A 21,116-nucleotide genomic window follows, 5' to 3' on the forward strand; every position below is an offset into this window, starting at 1 on the left:
ACTTGTCTCCTTATAGAAGGTTCGTCTGCCCATACTTTGGCTATCCGTTCACCAATTGCAAACTTTACTAGGTATACTTGCTGGATATCAATGAGTGTCGCTGTCTGTATTACTCACATTGTTGAAACACACGAGCCATGGGCCATTATGCTAAAAACAATCCAATCATGATAATTACGCATTGACCCCACCCCCCCCCCGAAAAGTTTCAATTGTGGCATTGTTGCACGATGTTTTTTTTTAGAAGCTGTAGGGGTAAAAGTTACTCGCTGCTTATACTATGTGTCACTGCTAGTAGATAGTATAGGTGTAATATGATTATTGAGTACATGTGCGTATGGATTACTTCTATCATGCGTTTATTACATTTCAATTATTACATGCAGCAAATCTTAAAAAACAACTTTTTCTTTTTTTTTGCTATTATTCTTTCCCATTGTCACTTTTGTTTGCAACCAGCCGAGCCATCATTTCCATCAAGATTTCATGGTTCGGATTTGTCTCCCGGTTGTTGTTGTCGTCGTCGTCATCCAGGAGACGACCACGATCTTGTGTCAAAAACATGTCTTCTACCCGCATCGATTGGAACCGGCTCTTTGCATCATTCACATTGCTATCTAATGCGTCTGGTAAAGAAGGATGTTGTTGTTGTTGTCGTCCGTGATAATGGGTGTTGAGTAAGGATGTGGCAGAAATAGGTTGATGCAGACGCAGCGTGACACGAGGCCGGCCATCCTTGTCAAAGCTAGCATGCTGCACATAAAATGTACGTACGGAGCGATCGCCCGTCCGTCTAACGTTCAACGCCATGCGTTTAGGCAAGAATGCAACGACACCACCGATGCCGACCGCATAGCCTCCTTCGACGGAACCCAAAATACGACCCTGGACTGGGTATCCCATTTCCACCTGCTGATAATCGCTGTATGTGGGCCCAACCATCGTCTCTTGTGTGGTGGTAGTAGTAGTAGTAGTAGTAGTAGTAGTAGTAGCTGCTGTGGAATGATTATTACTGTTGCTGAAAGTTGCACCCAAAAATTCGTACACTTGGTCTTGTACCAATTCTTTTGACTTTAACTTTTGTTGAAATTCGGGTGCTCGTTTACTGGCATGTTTGATGAACTGTTTAAATTCGGCAGGCGTCATGCTACCAATGTTGTATTCTTTTTGTTCACTGCGCGGCATGGGTCGTTTGCTGACGGGGAAATTCTCTTTCCATCGTCGGACGAAAAGGACTTGCGAACTACCCGATTGCCAGGGTGTTTGATGTTCTGCTGTGTCGAGATCGGAAACCGTAATGTGAGGTGTACGAATGACGGAGGGCAGGTTGCGCTTCAGGCCCCATTCGCCCCCTCGTTTGCAGTTTCGTGAGGTTGCATACACTTGTGGAAGTTTTCGATCGAAGCTGGCTAACCGTGAATTACGTAGTGCGCTCGCGAACGTCTTGTCCATTATGTTATATTGAGGTGTTTAGTGCCACTCCTAATACCGCCAGTCAACTTTTCAGGGCCATTTTCCTCTTCTCTCTCTCTCTCATCTTTCTCTATCTCAAAAGCCTCTCAAATTTTGTTACTCCGAACCCCCGGCTGGTAAGCGAGGGTGTAAGCAACAAGAACCAGATCAAATCATCGAACGCCAGTAGCACACCCAACAGACTGGTCATTTACCTATCATTGTACACAAAAACAGCAGCAATGCCTCGTAGAGTCGATTCAATGGTAAGATTTTGCATGTATCTACTTTGGAGAAATATATGGAGAGTAGACAGAGACAGAGACAAGCGCAGCGTGTTATACATGTGTGCACACCTACCACGCATGGTGTGCTACTACTACCGTAATCAACTTTTCGCTTACCCCCCCGTCAATAAACTCTAACTTTTTTTTTGTGATATGTACATACTACATTATGCTAGCATAAAGAGTGAGTGACTTTGCTTGTAACTTTGAGTATATATCTTGTAGATCGAGATATAGAGAAAGGCGCATTATCGTAACTTTATGATAAATAATCCTAGATTTCAAAACTCTTTTCCATGCTACTACTTTTTTACTCCTATTGTATCAACAACTACTGTCCGACAAAAAAGAATGTGTCGTTAATTCCTCCGCGTCTACTGATATGTACGTTAAAAAAAACACAAGATAAACGTAAAAAAAAAGAATGAAGCAGGAGGGGGGGCTCCTTGTGCCTGTGTTGTAGCGTTTGTCGCCCGTCTTTAAACCTTTCCCTTCTTTTGTCGTCGGACCTAGATACTCTGATCGACAGTGTAAATAGCGTTTTGGAAAAGAACAACTAATTGACGAGGGATTAGCCTACGAAAATAAAGGAGGTGAAACTTTAGTTTTTTTTTTCAATTGAGGTCAGATTGATCAATACTTGGGGTATGTACGCCTACGAAACAAAACAACAACAGTAACAGCAAATTATCCGCAGCATAGGATAGTCCCCGTTTTTAGGATTTTTCAGAGAGAGAGAGAAAACAAAAAGAGACGACGCTTGAGATTTCGTCTGCGGACGAGGAAAGAGGAGTAACAACCGCACAATTTTAAAAAAGTGATACCATGAGAAGGAGTGTGCTTTTTATTGAAGAGGAGGTAAATCATGGTTGTAATAGTAAGCAAAGCGACATGCGGAGAGCATGCTAATTGTGCTTGACAGACCATGACCTTTACTTCTTGTTTGTCGTGCTTTTACAACAGACACTGGGGATAGTATAGTGGTGTGTTTTTAAAATAGAGGTATGTCCCTCAAGGAAACGAAACCTGACATCCATGGCACGTTGTTTCTCTCTGATAATACGTAAGCCGACTTTGTTTGTTGCTGTTGGCGCGATGACAACCACAATACTTCTCCTCCTTTTTCTCAAGTCGAAGCTTCTATCATCGGTTAGTATCATCTTTACGGCACTTATTGTTTCTTCATTTTTTGGTTACTCCTTGCTTGGTTTAAAGTATAGTGTGACCTACTCTAACAGACGGCTTTATCATGAATAAGTACAACCAAGTAAAATATCGACGAGAGGCCTGGATCTGTTAACCAGATGTACAAGGACGTGTATATAGATACTAGTGCTACTATGATTAAAAAATACTGCCAAAAGGTGGATGGCTGTAGACATGCGAACAACAAGTCAGCCCGTATTGTTTACAGTCTTTATAACCAGTACAGTAATGCAGTGCATAAAAAGGGTCAACTATAGTCTAAAGTATGGCGTTGATGGTCTTGTTGGTGATATTTCTCCGCAAGAACAAGGTGGTCGCCATTGTTCATTATCTGATATAGCGCATCGTCTGTTTGGTATTGTAGTAAATGTGATGCTAACGGGATCCTTCATTATTGTTCTACTGTTACAAAACAATACGAATATGCTAATAAAGTGATTGATATGATTCTAAAGTTAGCTCTTAAGGTGCTGCATAAAACATGAGTCATTGTTTTTTTGCAGCAACTGACATGACGATAAAGCAAATAAAATCCATTTCTATCGTATGATAGCTAACCACATGATCTTTGCAATAGCAGGATCGTTGCGCACCGAGATATCTTCAATGTGCAATTTAACTGTATCCTATACAACGAGTCGATCATCGTCGATCCCTTTCTGATAACATCAACTTTTCGATCTTCATAAACTTCTTGACATCCATTTAATGCCATGAGTAGTTACAAGGTTTGAAGAAAAGAACGACACTATCTCTTCTTCCCATTACATGTAGTGATGAGGCCCCCCGCTTTTTTCAAAACTGTTGTTACTGAGCAATCTTGAAAATAAAATCGAATTTGACTTTCAGTGGGGAACGGTAATTATACAATCTATCAATGGATTTTAATAAAATCAGTTGTTCTCGTCTGTTTCATGAACAATACATTTATTAAAGATTGACTTTGCTTAGTTAAAGGAAAATCTCTGTCAAAGTCAACTCAATATCCCTAATTTTTATTTTGATGGTGCAAACATCATTGAATTAAGATCATGCAAAAAGAGTACAGTATATACAGCAACTTGGCTTAACATGGTCATCACTGTACTCATTTTATAAAATTAGCCATACGAAGGCTTGCCTTGCAAAGGGGAAAGTAACGAGTTCTTGAAATAGGCATTTATTTTTTTCACTTATTCCTGATTTATGTAAAAAACAACTCGACCCAATTCTCTGGTCGACACCGCTATATCACACAAAAGCGCGACGATAATGTAGTCAAACGCAAAAATGATTCGTTGCCTCAGAGTCACACGACTTGTTGTTCCCATTTTGTATCTAGCAACATATTCGCTAAATAGACTGCTCAAATGGTGCATGCACTGGCTCCCACTTGAGAGAGTATTGCTGCGACGCAACAGAAGCCAAACGGGGACATTACGCTCAATGTTCCCTCCTCAAAACACAACTACAGGGGCTCATCCATACCTTTGTTGGTACAATTCCAATATGATGAAATCCATTGATTACGTTCTAAAAGCATTTTTCCCTCGATCGAAGCGTTAGCCTATCCCGCCGCCAATGGATCAAAACCTTCCGAGAATTAGACTGGTTGAGCCATCCAACCGAAGATTATCTTTGACCAGATATATGTACACTTGTTCACATTCGTATTCCTTCTCTCCAAAACTTCTTCCTCCCTCAAGTTGGGTTTTTTTCTCTGTTTTTTTCGCAACATCACTTTTATTCTCATAACTGAATCGTACCATAAGGAAGCGACTTGTAGGCTTCATGGCGCATGTCACATAGTCTTCCACTATAATCAAACATAATATGTATTTTAAACTAATGATTAAAATGGAGTTGAAAAAAGCGGGGGTCCACTGTACATCAACTTTTTTTTTCCATACATGTAAATCACAAAGTGCAGCTGTATGCATGGTTTGAGAAAGTTATGATCATGCATATGATATAGTTTAGCAATTCAAAAAGCATGAGTATATGCTGTGATAGCAGCAGCAGCAGCATGTACATAATGCCGTCAATAAACCAACAGATCGATCAAATGATGTACTTCTTTAGACATAATACATACATAAGATCTTCATATAGCTCTGCTCGTGAAACGTTTAATAATAACGGGTGAGAACTTTCTTTTTCCAAGGAATACATGAAATACATACACGTAGACCAGCAACGGTATATTAACATCAATCATTGCAATATGCCTTTTTTCAATATGAATCCTTATATTTTATCGTTACCGATAGCGATTCCGTTGGGACGCTTTCTTCTCTTATGTGCTGATATTGCAACAACAAAAATTGGAAAGGACTGCTGCTTTGGGTAATCTGGACTCATCGTGTCAAACAAGACGAAATTTTCGTTAGTGGGTTTGGATTGACGCGTTTATTTTAATGCAAATAAACAGCATTCTAAATTAGTAGCAAACGTGCCCACGGAAGTTTTGGTCATATGATAAACGTACCAGCACTCTTGTTATCTAAGCTTACAACCCAGCTCTCGCTGATACGCATTCATGAGAGAGCTAGAGTCTATGCATTGTCCTTAATTTGCTCTAGCGAACGCACGTTCCATCTTTATTTTGCACTTTTTCTTTCAAAAAAGAATATGCTGTTCGTTTTACAAGAAACCAGATCCAATGTCCGTAGTACTACTTGTAGGATTTTCAACATATTCGCAGATAATACAACATAATAAAAGAGTTAACCACATCGTCATGCTGAACCTCGCAAGCAGGAGCATTCATAGTTTCTATATTATCTGTATTGACCCGAAACAGCAAAAGATCGAGACCGCAAGAAGGTACACCAAACATTCTCAATAGCGCACACAATTGGAAAAGCAGATACACACTGCTGCACATGAGTACATGCATGCAATCAATATAATGGGTGAACGTGGCACGGAGGTGGTGGTTTTAGTATATGGATTCATGATATGTGCATTGAGTGGGTTTTGAGTGCTTTACTATGTAGCTACCCCATAGCAAAAAGCTGATCCTAGTATACACGTATACAGTTGAGACGACGCTATGAATCACTCGATCTGCTAATACAATAGGATGTTTGTATAATACTCTGAAAATTATGCAGACTTTCATCTAAAAGGAAATTGAGAATTGTGTCATACATATCGCTCAATATCATTGTGGATGTCGATTGCAGAGAATGAACAAGGGGGGGGGTTGGGTGCATGAAAGACAGCAAAAGATACTGTAATTCACATGCATTCGTGCATGTATATGTTGGGTGTGGTAAAAGAAAAAGGATTTGCAGCAGCAAAACACACATGATTAGCTTTTTTTTCCTTAGTTCTAAGCACTGCATGCATACTCCATGACGTAATTGCACACGGAATAACAGCCAAAAGTAATAATAATTTGCCAACTTTTTGCATACAATCGCTTGACTAGCTAACAGAAAATAAACATCTACAAAAAACACGACTAAGGTGTACCAGAAAGAGGAATGCGTACGAGTAGGGTTTTTGTGGATATCAGGAGACTTTGAAAGAGAGAGAGAGAGAGTGTGTGTGTGTGTATCCAAACAAGAAAAGTGGGGGCAAGGGGGGAATGGTTCAATATGATGTTAATAAACACAGCGCAGTAGAAAGAATCAGAAGGGCATAGGATTAAGGGAATACATGTTGTTATAGCCGTCGAAGCCGAGCATGAGCGAGAATGACATGTAACTGTTAGCAATAGCGGCGATCTGCTAGCTGCCCTCATTCTTTTCAGAAGAACTGTCGCTACAACTGCTGTTTTCACCAAAGCTGTGTCTACGCGGCCGTCGTTTTGTTGGGGTCGCCGTCGTCTCTTTTGTGGGTGTCGACGAGTTCTGTTGCGGCTCGACAGTGGAAAGGGAAGCCTCACTACGTGCTCGCGGCCTTCTTTGTTGCTGACCATCTTGCCGCTTGGTGAGCTTATCCTTGGATTGAGCGGTATTGTTGTTGTTATTGTTGCTGTCATTAGTACTATCGTTCTCACTAGAGGTACCGATTGTGATCGGGTTACTGATATTCTTCCCGGTAGTAGTAGTAGTAGTGGTGGGTGTGGATGGCGATGACTGAGCAGAACCAGAGGTCGGTGTAGAGGTGGTAGTGATGGTAGAGGAATGATTCTGATCATTGTCGAGGGGTGTTGTTGTTGTTCCTACCCTGGGTGGCGGTCCATTATCCGACGGCGAAGAAGAAGAGAGGGACCCATTTGAGCGATTATCCTGGCTGTTCGGTGATGACCTATGAGCGTAGTTATTGTATTTAGTACAGATTAGCAAATATTACTTTTTGAATTGCTACGTTGTTTGGACGAAGCATGGGAACCTCAAAGTGGGAGCACAAACCGCTGGTGTCTGCTCTGGTAACTTGACTAGGAAGATCTGCTGCTGAGGGTCAGTGCTGCCACCACCGCCACTGCTGCCACCACCGCCACTGCTGCCACTACCAGTACTCATGCTGCTGTTACTACCGCTCTCGCCTTGATCTGTGGCAGTCTGAATGGCACTGTCACGTTCGGTCGAATTGGAACTAAAATCTGCTATACTGCCGCCACTGTATACACGGGTCCCCAAAACAAAAAGACAAAAAAGAACAAGGTCGAAAAACAGCGTGTTTTTTTTAATTAGAGAATAGAACAAAGTAACGAGTAGCTTTAAAGGAAACAGGGTATATTTTGCACGTCCTAACAGAATCCATGGTTCAGACGGCAGTGGGTATATGGAACGGAGGGGATGGCAACGGTGGCAACATGATTAATGAAAAACACAGAACTTTTTTTATGTACCTGCTGGGAGAATCAGGCTTTTTCGAAGGCGAGGAGCGTCGTCTCGCTCGTGAAACCAGTCGGTTGGCGACAGCTTGCTTCTCCTTGAAGTTCTTGAGATACTCCTGATATTGCCGGTACTCAGGTGTGCGGCAGTACTGTTGCATCTCGACCAAGTAGGCGTCCTTGGCTTGCATGGCGGTGAGCTCGTAGAAATGCTTCTTTTCTGGAGACAGCGTTTTCCACTGCTCGCCGATGGTCTTTGAGATTTCGGCAAAGCCCATACTCTGGTCTTTCATTTCTGCTCGGATATGGTTCGAGAACATGACGTAGGCAGAGGGCGGCTTGTTGGGAGCGTTTTTGTCTGGTTTGGGACGTCGTCGGTACTTGCGTTTTGTCTGTTGTTGGATGATCATGTCGTTCGTCGTGCGCTTTGAGCCGCCGCTGCTGCTACTGCTACTGCATCCGCTGGTCGAATCGGCTGACAAGGTTTCCACTGGAGGCGAGGGCACGTTGTTGTTGTTATTGGATGCATTGTTATTAGGGTGGTCGATTTGATGGTGATGATGACGATGATGATGGTTATGATGATGATTAGTAGCAGGACTTGGTAAAGATTGGAGGTTGTGGTGATCAAGGTGTTGATTGCTAAGATGCAAATGTCCAGGACGCTCCTGCTGATAGAACATCATCGAAGTTTCTGGAACCGAAAACGTGTTCAACTTTCTTTTTTTTCTCTTTATGAAAGAGGGGCGCAGTGGACAGAATAATAAAAAAAGACATGTCAAAAGAAAAGACATAACACTAGGCCAGAGTACTTACTGAGTGGATGCTGCAGCTGCTGCTGCTGTAGTTGTTTTGGCTGAGGAATATCCGGATTGTTGTTGTTGTCGAGGCTGCCACCACGGGTGGTTGCGATATCCCGTTGAATCAGCTAGTGGTAATTTCAGGAAAAGCCAAAAAGAGTTAAACTCCAACCTGCTTGAATTTCTAAATATGGAAGGAGCAAAGAAATTCAAAGAACATTTTTACCCTGCGATGGCCGCGCTTGACTCCCATGGCGATCATGTCCTCTTCTGTCACTTCGAATAGCTAAAAATAAAGACGCAAGAGAAAAAGGCATAGCGTGATTGTAGTCACATCGTACATGATCAGCTACTCAGCACAGCTACAGGCTAGACAAACCAGCCAGAACAGCAAAAGCAATGGGCATACCGATGGCAGCGACTCAAAACCTTCTTCGATGAAGGTGTCCAGGTACTGGAGCAGGCGACAGTGGTCGAAGAAGGCCTTGACCTCTTGGTGGCCTTGGTCATCCACATCGAACGCCGACATCTCATCCTGAGAGTCCATGCTTGCTGTGTGTCTTAGTAAGTGCTTACAATGGCGAGTTGCTGCCCACTCTCTGTTGGATGGTGCGGGGGGGGGGGGCAAGTCTAACTGACAAAGGAAGAAGAAAGGGCAAAAGGAACAAAAACAAAGAAGAAAAAAAGAAGGTCCACCGGTTGCGCGTAATCTTATATTTAGCAGTCCGCGCCAAAAGGGAAGAACATTCTTCTACTCCCCCACTCCTCGTTTATTATTAATTATTATCATTATTTGCTGCTGCTGCTGCTGCTTTCGTTTAGAATGGACAACCCCTTCTAAAAGTCGTTCCGTCCGCTGTCATTGCGTCCACTCATGATGCCTCCCATCTGCTGTCGTCGCTGCTGCTCCAACTTGGGACACTCGTTGATACGATGGCCCAAACCACCACAGAACGTACAGCCTGATTTGTCAACAAAACCATCCAGTGATCAGCAGCTTATTTCACCGTTACGCAAAATAGTCACCTTCTAATTGGAATATCGCTCTTACCTCCACTTAGACCGTATTTCTCTGATGGATCTTCCATGGCCGCAAGGAATGGAGGAACGCGTTGCTTGGCTTCGCGCAGCAGGTGCTTCAAATCCAACCGGATCTGCTCAGAGCAATGTTGATTGATGAAGGTTGTCGCGATACCCGTCTTGCCACTACGACCCGTGCGACCAATCCGATGCACTATACGTCATGCAAGACTTAGTTTCTTGCAATGCTACCTCTTCTCTAAGCTAGACCAAATATGGGACCCCACAACAACTCACCGTAGTCTTCGATCTCCTTCGGCATGTCATAGTTGATCACATGCTGGATCTCTGCAAAATCCAAACCTTTCGACGCAACGTCTGTAGCAACAAGTACATCCTTCTTGAAGGACTTGAAAGATCGGATCGCAAACTCACGCTCATCTTGCGCTAATAGTTCCACACAACCAATCAAACAAAGGCTATCAGTATCCATCGCCTTCTTTCCATTGTCATAGAAAAACATAGAAACTCTCCCCCCCCATTGCCACAACTTACATTTGCCACCATGGATAGCTACTGCCTCTACGCCTTTCAGCAGCAGATACTCGTGGATGTCGTCAACGTCATTCTTATTCTCCGCAAACACTAGAACCTGATAGAAACATAAAATCAAATTTCAGTGACCGAGTTACTGGGAGTCGTCATTTAATTTTACTCTCAAAAAGAAAATTTACCGGAGGCGGCGTTTTCTGTAGGCACTCGAGGAGATACACCATTTTAGCTTCTTGCTTCACATACTCCACTTCCTGAATGACGTCCAAATTGGCAGCACCAGCACGACCCACGTTGACCACCAAAGGCTGGACCAAAGCTGACAGTGCAAAGTCTTGGATCTTTTTCGGCATGGTAGCAGAGAACAACAATGTCTGTCGCTGACTCTATAATCATCGTTTGGGGGGAGAGCCCAGCAAAAAAGGTACAAGATTACATCATAGAGGTTAGCCTTGTGCGCATCTTGTGTTTGCGAGCATGCACAGCGTGTCCACGCTTACCTGGAAATAGGACATAATCGTTCGAACGTCTTCTTCGAAGCCCATGTCGATCATTCTATCGGCTTCGTCCATGCACAGGTATTTACAAATATCCAGGTTGAATTTCTTTTTAGTCAGCATATCCATCAGTCGACCTGGCGTTGCGATCACCATGTGGATTCCCCTATGTAATTGTTGTTATTGGCATTCGTGTAACGCTTGTGTCAGTAACGTACAATGCTAACGTTTCCCCACGCATCTTCACACCGCTTCTTGTACCTATTCAAAACATCGCCCTGGTCACGCATATCAATACCGCCAATACAAAGCAAGGACCTTAAGGTGGGGAAGCCACTCTTCTCTAAGCATTCCGCCATCTGACACAGGCTTTCATACGTCTGCCGGGCCAGCTCTCGCTATAAATGTATATTAGTAAAAAGGTCGATTTGATTTCAACCAAGTTACCAGGAACACTGTACTCACCGATGGACAGATGATCATTCCGATAGGACCCTCTCCACGGACAAGGGGTAATCGTACCTCGGCTTCCAGCGCTTGCATCAGCAATGGTAACGAGAAAGCAAGTGTTTTGCCTGAGCCCGTAAAAGCGATGCCGATCATATCACGACCAGATAACCTAGTTTTTAAAAAAAAAACAACTTTGCTAAGTAAGCGCTGTTCTCTTCTTTGCCCATTGTTCATTCCACACTGTTACTTACGCCACAGGCAGACCCTGGATTTGAATAGGAGTTGGTTTCATGATCTTTTTGTCTTTGAGATAGTCCAAAATGGGTTGCGGGAATTTCATATCCTAACAGCCGAGTATAAAAAATAAGCTTTTTGGTCTTCTTTGTCTTTCCTTTTATGGAACTGGTTGAGAGCTTACTCTGAAATTATTGATAGGTGGCACTGGATTTTGTCCCTCGACAATAATATGGTATTTCTTTCTAACAGTCTCATGATCCGATTCTGATTGCTCGCGTATGTAGCCAGGTGGTTGCCAGCTAATCTCATCCTATTAGCCATAGAAATACTACTTTTACTCCCTCTCTCTCACTCCTCTCCGCAGCACAAAAACCCGACTTGACAATGCAAAGAGAGACCTTACCTTGTTTTCATGGGCTCTGTATAGTGCACACCTGCTGCTGCTTCTTGCACAGACACCAAAGCTTTATGTCGTGCCTGTGCTTCTTCAATTCTTTTTTCTTCTTCCAGCCGTTTCTCCTCTTCCGTTTTTTCTACATATTTTCCAGAAATATTTAGTGTTGAGTTCCCCAAGTTTCTATCTAAGCGATCTAAAGATCAAATTTACCTGGAATCAGATTCTTTTTTCGATTTTCTACTGCCTGATCAAGCAAACTAATGTTGGGACGACCACCCGGTGTACTTGATTCTTCTTCAACATCCTCTTTCGGCGACGGCTCGACGACTCGTCGCTGTTTTGCATACTTGTGCAACTTTTCTAGTCGACGTTGCTTAATGGGAACATACGGCACGTAATCGTCATTGTTATTGTCATCGAAAGCAGTAGACTACAAATTGCCCAAAGTTTCAAAGTGATCCATGTCAGTTTGTTTCAATTTCATTCAAATCCACTCGTCTTTTTTGTTGTCAACTTACACTGTTGGGATCGCTCATTTTATAAAGATAAAGTAACGTAGTTGGAACGGAGGGCCTAGCTGACTTTTTATGTGTTTCGCAGCTGTAAGCAGTAGCTAGCAAAATTTATCTCAAAAAAATCAAAAAGGACTTCAAATAATCCTTGAATCTTTTTAACATATACTTATACTGTTCGTTGCTAAGAATGCGCTCTAAGCTTATGTATATGTTCATCAAAGATACAAACGAACAACCAAGATGTCTGCCCATGTAGTGCTGTATTACGCTTGTCAGCCTCCTACCGTGTTGAGCAACAATACCGTACCTATATCAACAACGCTTGTAGTGATTGGGGAATGGCATCAGCAAGTCCAAAAGAAGGATCCTGTCGACTTGTTTTAGCTAACCAAGAAAAATGGAATGAAGCACTAAACGATTGTAACATGAAATACATCTTCAAAAAGTGTACTAGAACTTTATAGGTGCTACATTAACGTTGCCGCACGTTATCTGTCGAAGATCAAGAATTAATTTTGGGCCTAGTATGATATCATGTGGTGGACCTCATACACGCGAGATTAATTTGTCCACTCTGCTCATGGACGTGTCATCGAGATAATGTTGGTCCCCCAAATCGTGCCAATCACCTATTAGCGACTCTCTTTATTTGAAAGGTCCTGCTCTGGGATCCATTAAAATTGACAGTATCGAGCCATGCACAAAACTTAATCCCATTTCGCTTATTGTCAGCGACCACATATTATGTACTTACAATTACCAAGAACTGTCTTTTGGCCCATCATTTACACTTAGTTGGCGAATATTAGCACACTACGAACAGCTTATTGTATTTTGCTGCAATTGGGGGAGGGAGCAAAACTTGTCGAATTGAAAATTATATCGAACGCAGATTTGTGCTGGTTGTGGTTTTGTCAAGAAGCTGAAGGGACTCAAGACCTTAACTTGAGCAGTGATACGTTTGAGCTCCAAAGACTTGACAGAGAGCAGAGCGAGAAGATCGAAGAGTTCTTGGAATAGTGTAGAGGCAGTTTGATTCATAACTGAAAGCTCTTCTGTTATATTTATAGCATATCATCATTTCTTATTATGTGCAAATGTAATGATACAAAGTGGTAAGCAGAAAATTAAACTTTTAAATTTATAGGCGTGACAAATCGAATGTTTTTTTATCATATTATGTAGTAAATAGCATGCTCTATCTACGATCAAATAATGCAAGTGAAAATGCGAGTGCTTAAACTTATATGTTCTTTATTGAGGCTACATATACATAGGCGTACTCAGCCATCTATCAGTTCTGTTTAAGTTTCTTTTCTTGTGTAATTTTCTGATAATACACCTTCCAGCTATGATGTGCAAAGCGGATAGCCCATCCCAGTCCCATCACAATAGCAGCTAAACATAAATACAAATCATAATTATTTGCCTTCAAAAAAGACATCTTTTTAGCGACATCCTGACGATGTGGCAGAATCCCGTCCTTGGTGGCGAATATAACTTCCTCCACCAAATCTGCTCCTCGGGCGACCGCATGCTGTGCACGAATCTGCATCAATGCTTGGTATCGCTTGACGTTACTTTGAAGGACACCATCCTTGTCTTGTATTACACGACGCAGTGCTTCGAGAATATCGTCAAGCTTGCTTATATCCAAATGCACTGCCACTTGCGCACGGTCAAGCCTAACTGCATTTGCAAGCTGGTCACCAAAAAACGGAATGATAACTGCGCGCTTGCCTGCGTACGACACTTCGAATAGAGATGTCCCACCGCCATGAGAAAGAAAAGTAATGACTGATGGATGCTGAAGAATTGCAAATTGAGGCGCCCAGCTGCTCAGTCGAGCGTGTGGATGGTCTCTGTAGAGATCTTCGACGCGATACTCTTGTCCAGATGCTGTCGTGACCGTATTTGGAAATAGTGTTCTTGCATTACCATCGATAGATCTTCCAGGCACCCACATAAAACCATCGATTAATCCAGTTTCCAACGCGTTCAACAGGCCGACTAGCACACGCACCGCTTCGTCGCGTGTCATCGCTGCATGCTGTCCAAAGGCACCAAATACGACGCGTTCATGGTTCTCAAGAAATTTCTGAATGGCAGGCGGCAACGGATCATAGGCGCCATTGTATATCGGACCGATCATTTCGGACAGCGGTTCCATCGGTCGTGCTTCCTCAATCCCGTAGAGGTTGTTTATGATTACGAGTGAGTGGCGTGTATTATCCTCGGGCACGAATCCAATACACTTTTGTCGTTGCTGCTCAAATTTTTCCAGCTCTGTAGCCAAGTTCCAGTATAATTGGACAGGGTAGAAAAACTTTTTGTAGAACCGTAACCAAAGAGAAATACGGTCTGTAGTAGACTCGCTACTAGCTAGACTCAGGTCTTTGTTAATACAGGGAGTGGATGCATTTGATTTGATTAAAGTTTTTGTTTGCTTCTGAGTTTTTCAAGTTGATTCTCTTGTCATAACAATAAATCAACAGAGTTGAGCACTCTTTGTAATTTTTACCTGAGACCGGATTAAATAGTACAGTGAGGATAGTAGGTATATTAGCTGCATACGCTGCATCGATACAAGCGGGACAAAAAAAGTCACTGATGACAACGTCAAATTGCTGGTTTGAGATGACGTTTTTCATATCATTATATACTGTAAATCATTACCGTGTCAGCCGAAACAATACGGATATGTCAAAGTTAAGCACACTTCGATTGGTTGGTTACTGGGATTTCTTATCACATACTTGGTTCGTAAACATCTGTATCAAGCTTAAAATCGCTTCGGAGGCCATCCCACGTTCTAGGCTCTCTGATAACATGTTGGCCTAGCCTGTAGTCAACTGTCTCGTTGCCGAATGACACACCTTTCATTTGTGGGTATGGCTTGAAAAACCTAAGGTGACTGCCCTGGTGTACAGAAAATAGTTACAATATTATACCATAATTCTTGTGAGTCTGCCTGAAAGTTAATAATCAGCCTTACTGTTGATGCAAAAGTAATACTGTGCCCACGCTTAGATAGCTCGTTCAAGATTTGTGCCACCCACGATGTATGACTCGACCCTCCAGCAACTACAGCAAACAAAACATTCCTTGGTGATCGAAATGTTGGTGCGCCGAGTTCGTTGTATATACTGAGGTGGGAACCAACAACAGCAGCATTTAAAAAAGAAAGCGCTGTTACAACTGTTAGAGCTGCTTTGAATAGGGGATACAGAATGGCCATAGGTTCGGGAGCTAAAGAAAAGAAAACAGAAACATAAAGACGAGCTGCGACTGTTGGCGTTTGGTTTTGTTTACTCGATACTTTTTGATGCAGGGAAGGCTTCTTATTTCGGTGACTCCAACAGCCAAAATTATTATGCATTACGCGCGATTGCCATGCTGATGCCCCGAGTACACTAAGCCTTTAATAGAACATTGTCCTAGGTTCAATGGTTTTAAAATTCCTCCTCTATCATCGTCATAATAAAATGTCAATTCTGTATATAAATATAATACTCCTTGATACTCGTTTAATACGTTTATCTCAAGAAAACTTTTAGAGAAAGCCATTGCAGTATGGACCCAACAGAGAATATATGACCACAAAACAAAGATTCTGCGGACAACGTATATCATCTTTGTCAACCGGAATCTCAGTTAATGCCATTACGGATGTAGAAAGACAAATCCTGGTGCGTACACTTCAGGAACACGACATGTACAGTGCGGTCTATAGAAGAGTTATTCCTCGTCGTTTCTAGGCACTTTCTCTGCCTCGATCCGACAATCTACTGACGTTGCTTTCACTGACATGATAAAAGCCACGAACAGCGATGGGAATATTTGGTCCCAATAAAGGCTTGCTTATAAAAATATTTTTGAAAACAACAAAAAACAAAATATTCCACTTATTTGCGTGGGTGCCGCAATACACCTTTACCTTCATCAGATGCTTTTGCCATTTTATATGATAATGTGGCAATAAGCAGTCGCAAATGTTGCCACATGATGTTTTATTTTGTACAACGGAAAGGTTGTTCTCTCTTCATATCATAAGTTTCGCCAATTCTTTCCTTTCTAGTTCGTCTCTACCGTTTTATTTACTGTTCATTCAAACGCACAGTACAGGTTTGTCCTTATCTTTAAGACATACATACAATACATATTTATGTGGCGTAACTGACCACCCTGGAAAAACACCACGTCTAAGAAGCGCTCAACATCTTTATGACTCTTCCTTTGCATCAACAAAGAGGCGCTTATATAACCATCCATATCATCATAACGGACAAGATCGCAGTATGCTTACCCATGATCAAAACATTAAATTTCGGCAGACGCGCGATAATAACATACAGCACAACGATCATCCTAAATCACCAAAGATAGCAAAACAACGACAAGATACATAAGCAGTATCCATATTATTATCTTCTCCAGAACAGCAACCAAACTGCCAAGAAATCCATAAAAAAATGGCTTTCTTACGACATCCGGTGCGTGATTTTTGAAAATCTTACTTACAAAGGCCTCATACGTTGCACGGGCGTCTGTCAAGCACGGTGTGACTTCATGGTGGAGTGGCCGACATTTTGGCAAAAACTTTCAATCGAATTGCCGCACTTGGATAAAGTAATTTTGGATCCCTTGCTACGTCGTGATCATGTAAACGTAATACGATTGAGCGGTTCGAACATTAAAGTTGGGCGCAATATTCTTGTATTCTTGATTAACTCGGAGAGCTATGTACTCAAGTATTAAAAGTTCGTGTATGTTACCTGAATGCTGGTTTTTCTGCTGGAAAGCGAAGAAAAAATACGTGTTAATGATGATGATAATGCTTAAAGATTTTAGCGACCTCAATTTCAGGGAAATCGACATAGCACTTTTACCAAGTGCGCTGCGGTCAACACGAGCTGTCAAACATATCGATTTCATGTATTGCACGTTTCCTAAGATCCCAGGGGGTGCGCCCAATTCTAAAAACCTGCTCAAACGTCTCACACCTATCGTTTTCACAGACGCCAAAAGTACCTGCCAAAGATTATATTCATTCTCCAAGAAAAAGCGATATTATTATACCCAACACGAACTACAGCTCGCTCACATCCTTGAAATTATGCTTCAAATATGCATAGTACGGTGTCGTTTATCCGGTATATTCGACGATGCCCGAATCTCTTGCACTTGTATTTGGATTCTGGCGGCTCGATACATCAAGGGCATTGTATCATGCAAGCACTCAAACACTGTCCTCAACTCAAAACTGCGGTCGTGAACGAGAAAGCAGAGATGCCTCCGACGGTCAAAGACGGGGTCGATGGCAAATCTTTGTCGGACACCACGTTTTCATTAGAAGCAAGAATCAAACGATCACCAAAGGAGCTCCGTAGACTGGTACTGGCAGGTGAAAACATCCACTTATCAGATAGGGATATGTTGGTGTCAATCTACAAAAAGTACCACAAGAGCTTGGGGCTACTGTATCTCTAGGATTACCCTATGATTGGGCGTTCTTTAGATTAGCTGGAACGTTACCAAGCGCCGCTTTTGCGCGAGATACGTCTATTGACCAGCCGAACAATCGTGCGATCGAACAACAAACGAGTCAACAAAACATTAGCAGTCATTTTCTCGAATTGTTTATTGTTGGAAGTGATCGAGGCTAACGATGGCACTAGACGAACACTCCCATCATATGCAACCGACATAACTGTCGACGATATTGTGCTCAAGTCTATTGCGAGCAATTGTCGCTTGGTACGTCATATTCAAGTTACCGGTCATCGAAGGCATTCGAGCGACGGTATACGGTATTTCTTTTCAGCAGTAGGTGGTAAACAACACAACAACTCACAGACCTAAAAATTGATATGAACTGCAACGATGTTTTATTATGTGTCAAGAGGATCAAGGCACTTAAAAGACTACACGCCAGCAAGGACACATGTATTTATCAAGGATTGACATTCCATCATCCTGGTGACAAACAAGCTGCGGATCGTATCCTGCAAGAGCGTGGCGGTTCGTTCATTTTCGGATTTATAGAGTTCAAACACCTCATCGGAATTGATATAGCAACACATAATAATTTCAGCTGATAGTATACAACTCTAAAATAAATTCTATGACACAGTACGGTATATATGCTATTGGTTTATTAAACTTGAAATGCTTGTACTGTATAGGTAGGAAGAAAATCATCGTCGTTTCTGTATGATGCCTCGCGCTGATTATATGGTATTCTTTAGCCGTACAATATTCATGTTATGAGTATGAGTTTTTAAAGGGCGGTGTTCTCTTTCATGGTCTCACTAGACTGCTTATACGCAGCGGTCGTTTGAATTGTTTTAATATTAAGCGATACCTGTAATTGTAATGCAAACAACAATATTTTGTATGTTTTAAATTGTTGTTGCCTGCGGTGACTGGTACTCTTCTAATATCAATGCATATAGAAGTGGAGCTCGTAAAATAGTTTCTTTATGTTTCAAGAGTTCGTAGTCTCGACTGTATTAATATAATATAGGAGACCTGAGTGTCGTATTGAAATAAGTCTGCCATAAACGCCGGTGTAAGTGCAAGCAACATATTCCTTTGCTTCCACTTCCAGTCGCATCTTTCTGGAACATGGTAGCATGCTTTCTCAAGGTTGTCCAGCTGCTAACTTATTATGTATTAAAAGAAAACGCTGCAGCGACTAAAAGATCACTACAAAATATAAATTCAGGAGGCTTACGAGCCAGAGAATAATGGTAGTCAAATACATATATAAACAGACCAGCAAATATGATTCTTCTTTTGCAATCGATATATGTCCAAAGACATAAACGTGATAGATCCAGCTCGCGTTGCTCTCAGGTAGCCACTTGACGGTGTCCTGCCCATGTCCAGAAAGGGGATGGCGTTTGATGTGTTGGACTCCATTAAACACCTGCACTAGCCGAAAGCTCTAATTAATCCTAGTAAATTAGCTGTCAGACAATACTTTAAGAAATGCCACTTGAAAGCTGTTTTTGAACGATTAATGAAACACACAAAGTATATCAACAAAAAGTATATCGCTAAGGAAGGAGTTTGAGACACGGATTTTATGCAACCTGAGCATATGAACGAAACGAAAAAGGAGCATGAAAGTTGTTGCACCGCTTGATTTAATCGAATATTGTGTTGGTAGGTTCCCAAATAGTAAAAATCAAATCGTTTAATCAAAAGGTAAACGATATGTTCGATATAACAAAAGAAGAGTTTGTCTCCATAGTTGGTTGCGAACTTTGTTTTTTGATGATTTTGTGTCGGAGAAAACAGATCAGACGCATCACACGACAATCCAAGAAAATAAATGAGGTACTGTATATTTGATGTGATCAGTCGAAGTAATTGCGTCTTTGACGACGCCCTATTCGGCCTCAATGTCTCTACCATGGGAAAAAAACATCAAAGAGGAACGACAATATTATAAATGACTTGAAACAGCAGGAACCTTAAAAAGAAATCGTTTTGAACCAGTATAACAGCAGCAGCAGCAGCAGCATCGATCATGACAAAGAGAAATATTGCATGAAAATACATGACAATATTTGGAGGATATGTAGAATTACTGTACTGACGTGAGTCAGCAGGAAGCAAAGGTAGTCTAGGAACGAGGAGCTCAGGAAGAGCGCAACACAGATCTTTCTTCTTTAGATAGTGACAAGTGATGCGTGTGTCAAACCTCGAACGTTCCAACAGCTTTCCCTTGAAACGAAAACTTCGTAGAGTGAAAGCGCATTGTTACGCAACGATTTGGCCAATTTACTTGGTACTCAAAGTGCACAAAGGAATGGCGGGTGAACAAGGTGATCAATGGAGCAACGAGTTACGCGCAAAAGGGTCAAAAGATGTACAGTAGGAAGTCATCGTTTATGGTGTTATTCTTCTGATCGTCCCAATGGATCTTGAAAGCTGCTAAAAAAAACGTAGAACCCGCACAAAAACAAACGAACCGATTAACTTTATCAGCAGCAATGAAAATCAATGAAGGGTGAGTCAGTTTCACTAGCGGCAGCGTATACTTACCATGAGCGGTCAGCTTATCTGCGGCAGCACACTTGGATAGAGTATGAATTCGGAATGGATGGAGGGAGGTTACACGGCGTAGTTCAGAGAACTGTTGGCGGATGGCGAAAATTATAAAGCAACAGTAGACAAGCACGCTTCACAATAAAAGATAACGGGTCTTTTTTATATACACTGCAGCGTTGGGGTCAAGTGTGTGGTGTATCTAATCCCGCACACCGCACATGCAGTCAAAAGATACTAGCAAAATGGAATAGTCTGTGGACTACGCTCTATACTCATGCTGTTTACCTTGTTGGGTGAAGAATAGAAACTGGCTGCTGGGAGGATCGTGTTCTTAATGTTTACTAATGCTGGATGAGGAACAACTGATGCCGTAGAATCTGTTAAGCTGTTTACCTTGTCAATCACTCCTGTATTGCCATTTGATTGCTCACAGAAAAGCATTTCTTCCGTGAATCTACATGCTCATTCACATTCGTGTCTTTGTTTTCGCTTGACACGGTGCCGTGCACGGACCCCCTCACAACCAAGCGGCGACAGCATCGGAGGTACAGCAGCCCATGGTGAGAGACACGTACCACTACCGCCGAAGCACGCTTGTCTACTTGACCATCAAGTACCACTCCTTTCCTTTCCTTTGGTGCTGTATGTTTTGTAATGTCATAGTAGGCAACCCACAAGTTGATTCGCAATCCGTTATCTGGGCCAATGAGAATCCACGGGGATTTGAAGTCCCGAACGAGAAAAATGTCTATATAAAGCGAGCAATTTCGCCTTTCTTTTTTCTCTTCTCTTCAGTTCGTTTTGGTACAGCTTTGGTCTGTAGTACAGATGCACTGCTCTGTGCCATGATCGGGTCATTGCTTGTGCTGGCTAT

General features: G+C 42.1%; 8 protein-coding genes across 8 annotated transcripts; 1 reads left to right on the plus strand and 7 right to left on the minus strand.

Moving 5' to 3' along the window:
* Nucleotides 1–705: 705 nt before the first annotated feature.
* Nucleotides 706–1,452, minus strand: BDB00DRAFT_750298 (uncharacterized protein; the record flags this gene model as incomplete). Its single annotated transcript, XM_053118603.1, has 2 exons — nucleotides 706–947; nucleotides 1,014–1,452. Coding segments are annotated over 2 exons (681 nt in total), but the record flags the coding sequence as incomplete, so codon positions are not given.
* A 4,441-nt stretch (nucleotides 1,453–5,893) lies between these two features.
* On the minus strand, nucleotides 5,894–6,467 carry BDB00DRAFT_105827 (uncharacterized protein). Its single transcript, XM_053116070.1, has one exon. The coding sequence runs from the start codon at nucleotides 6,272–6,274 to the stop codon at nucleotides 5,978–5,980; it is 297 nt and encodes a 98-aa protein (XP_052982999.1). The 5' UTR covers nucleotides 6,275–6,467; the 3' UTR covers nucleotides 5,894–5,977.
* Nucleotides 6,222–7,499, minus strand: BDB00DRAFT_105961 (uncharacterized protein). Its single transcript, XM_053116072.1, has one exon. The coding sequence runs from the start codon at nucleotides 7,072–7,074 to the stop codon at nucleotides 6,394–6,396; it is 681 nt and encodes a 226-aa protein (XP_052983000.1). The 5' UTR covers nucleotides 7,075–7,499; the 3' UTR covers nucleotides 6,222–6,393.
* On the minus strand, nucleotides 7,342–8,407 carry BDB00DRAFT_808556 (high mobility group box domain-containing protein). The gene has a single exon (XM_053122417.1). The coding sequence runs from the start codon at nucleotides 8,397–8,399 to the stop codon at nucleotides 7,644–7,646; it is 756 nt and encodes a 251-aa protein (XP_052983001.1). The 5' UTR covers nucleotides 8,400–8,407; the 3' UTR covers nucleotides 7,342–7,643.
* A 195-nt stretch (nucleotides 8,408–8,602) lies between these two features.
* On the minus strand, nucleotides 8,603–9,172 carry BDB00DRAFT_105911 (uncharacterized protein). Its single transcript, XM_053116071.1, has 2 exons — nucleotides 8,923–9,172; nucleotides 8,603–8,799 (listed from the first exon to the last, which is right to left on the minus strand). The coding sequence occupies exons 1-2, from the start codon at nucleotides 9,058–9,060 to the stop codon at nucleotides 8,698–8,700; spliced, it is 240 nt and encodes a 79-aa protein (XP_052983002.1). The 5' UTR covers nucleotides 9,061–9,172; the 3' UTR covers nucleotides 8,603–8,697.
* Nucleotides 9,173–9,315: 143 nt separating this feature from the next.
* On the minus strand, nucleotides 9,316–12,311 carry BDB00DRAFT_808565 (P-loop containing nucleoside triphosphate hydrolase protein). Its single transcript, XM_053122418.1, has 13 exons — nucleotides 12,185–12,311; nucleotides 11,877–12,096; nucleotides 11,673–11,802; nucleotides 11,451–11,568; nucleotides 11,284–11,375; nucleotides 11,048–11,201; nucleotides 10,844–10,980; nucleotides 10,586–10,748; nucleotides 10,268–10,471; nucleotides 10,089–10,185; nucleotides 9,831–9,980; nucleotides 9,565–9,747; nucleotides 9,316–9,475 (listed from the first exon to the last, which is right to left on the minus strand). Exons 1-13 carry the CDS (start codon nucleotides 12,200–12,202, stop codon nucleotides 9,351–9,353), a joined length of 1,791 nt encoding a protein of 596 aa, XP_052983003.1. The 5' UTR covers nucleotides 12,203–12,311; the 3' UTR covers nucleotides 9,316–9,350.
* Nucleotides 12,312–13,411: 1,100 nt separating this feature from the next.
* Nucleotides 13,412–15,468, minus strand: BDB00DRAFT_808570 (uncharacterized protein). The gene is made up of 4 exons (XM_053122419.1): nucleotides 15,177–15,468; nucleotides 14,938–15,100; nucleotides 14,703–14,843; nucleotides 13,412–14,563 (listed from the first exon to the last, which is right to left on the minus strand). Exons 1-4 carry the CDS (start codon nucleotides 15,417–15,419, stop codon nucleotides 13,476–13,478), a joined length of 1,635 nt encoding a protein of 544 aa, XP_052983004.1. The 5' UTR covers nucleotides 15,420–15,468; the 3' UTR covers nucleotides 13,412–13,475.
* A 1,840-nt stretch (nucleotides 15,469–17,308) lies between these two features.
* BDB00DRAFT_869312 (uncharacterized protein) lies at nucleotides 17,309–18,279 on the plus strand (the record flags this gene model as incomplete). The annotated part of the gene is made up of 4 exons (XM_053126585.1): nucleotides 17,309–17,585; nucleotides 17,672–17,764; nucleotides 17,835–17,938; nucleotides 18,085–18,279. 4 exons carry the CDS (start codon nucleotides 17,309–17,311, stop codon nucleotides 18,277–18,279), a joined length of 669 nt encoding a protein of 222 aa, XP_052983005.1.
* Nucleotides 18,280–21,116: the final 2,837 nt, after the last annotated feature.

The sequence above is a fragment of the Zychaea mexicana genome, assembly GCF_025766255.1.
Source record: "Zychaea mexicana strain RSA 1403 chromosome Unknown BDB00scaffold_13, whole genome shotgun sequence".
Classification (NCBI taxonomy): domain Eukaryota; kingdom Fungi; phylum Mucoromycota; class Mucoromycetes; order Mucorales; family Lichtheimiaceae; genus Zychaea; species Zychaea mexicana.

Bases quoted from the DNA above. Each gene is read 5' to 3' on its own strand.
- BDB00DRAFT_105827 (XM_053116070.1), bottom strand. From the start codon at position 6,274: ATGCAGTGCTTAGAACTAAGGAAAAAAAAGCTAATCATGTGTGTTTTG.
- BDB00DRAFT_105961 (XM_053116072.1), bottom strand. From the start codon at position 7,074: ATGATCAGAATCATTCCTCTACCATCACTACCACCTCTACACCGACCT.
- BDB00DRAFT_808556 (XM_053122417.1), bottom strand. From the start codon at position 8,399: ATGATGTTCTATCAGCAGGAGCGTCCTGGACATTTGCATCTTAGCAAT.
- BDB00DRAFT_105911 (XM_053116071.1), bottom strand. From the start codon at position 9,060: ATGGACTCTCAGGATGAGATGTCGGCGTTCGATGTGGATGACCAAGGC. The intron at 8,800-8,922 runs GTATGCCCATTG...CTTTATTTTTAG, and splicing joins GTTTTGAGTCGCTGCCATCG to CTATTCGAAGTGACAGAAGA.
- BDB00DRAFT_808565 (XM_053122418.1), bottom strand. The intron at 11,569-11,672 runs GTAAGGTCTCTC...GGATGAGATTAG, and splicing joins ACAGAGCCCATGAAAACAAG to CTGGCAACCACCTGGCTACA. The intron at 11,376-11,450 runs GTAAGCTCTCAA...CTCGGCTGTTAG, and splicing joins CACCTATCAATAATTTCAGA to GATATGAAATTCCCGCAACC.
- BDB00DRAFT_808570 (XM_053122419.1), bottom strand. From the start codon at position 15,419: ATGGCCATTCTGTATCCCCTATTCAAAGCAGCTCTAACAGTTGTAACA. The intron at 15,101-15,176 runs GTAAGGCTGATT...TCTGTACACCAG, and splicing joins GTATTACTTTTGCATCAACA to GGCAGTCACCTTAGGTTTTT. The intron at 14,564-14,702 runs GTAAAAATTACA...ACCTGAGTCTAG, and splicing joins ACTATTTAATCCGGTCTCAG to CTAGTAGCGAGTCTACTACA.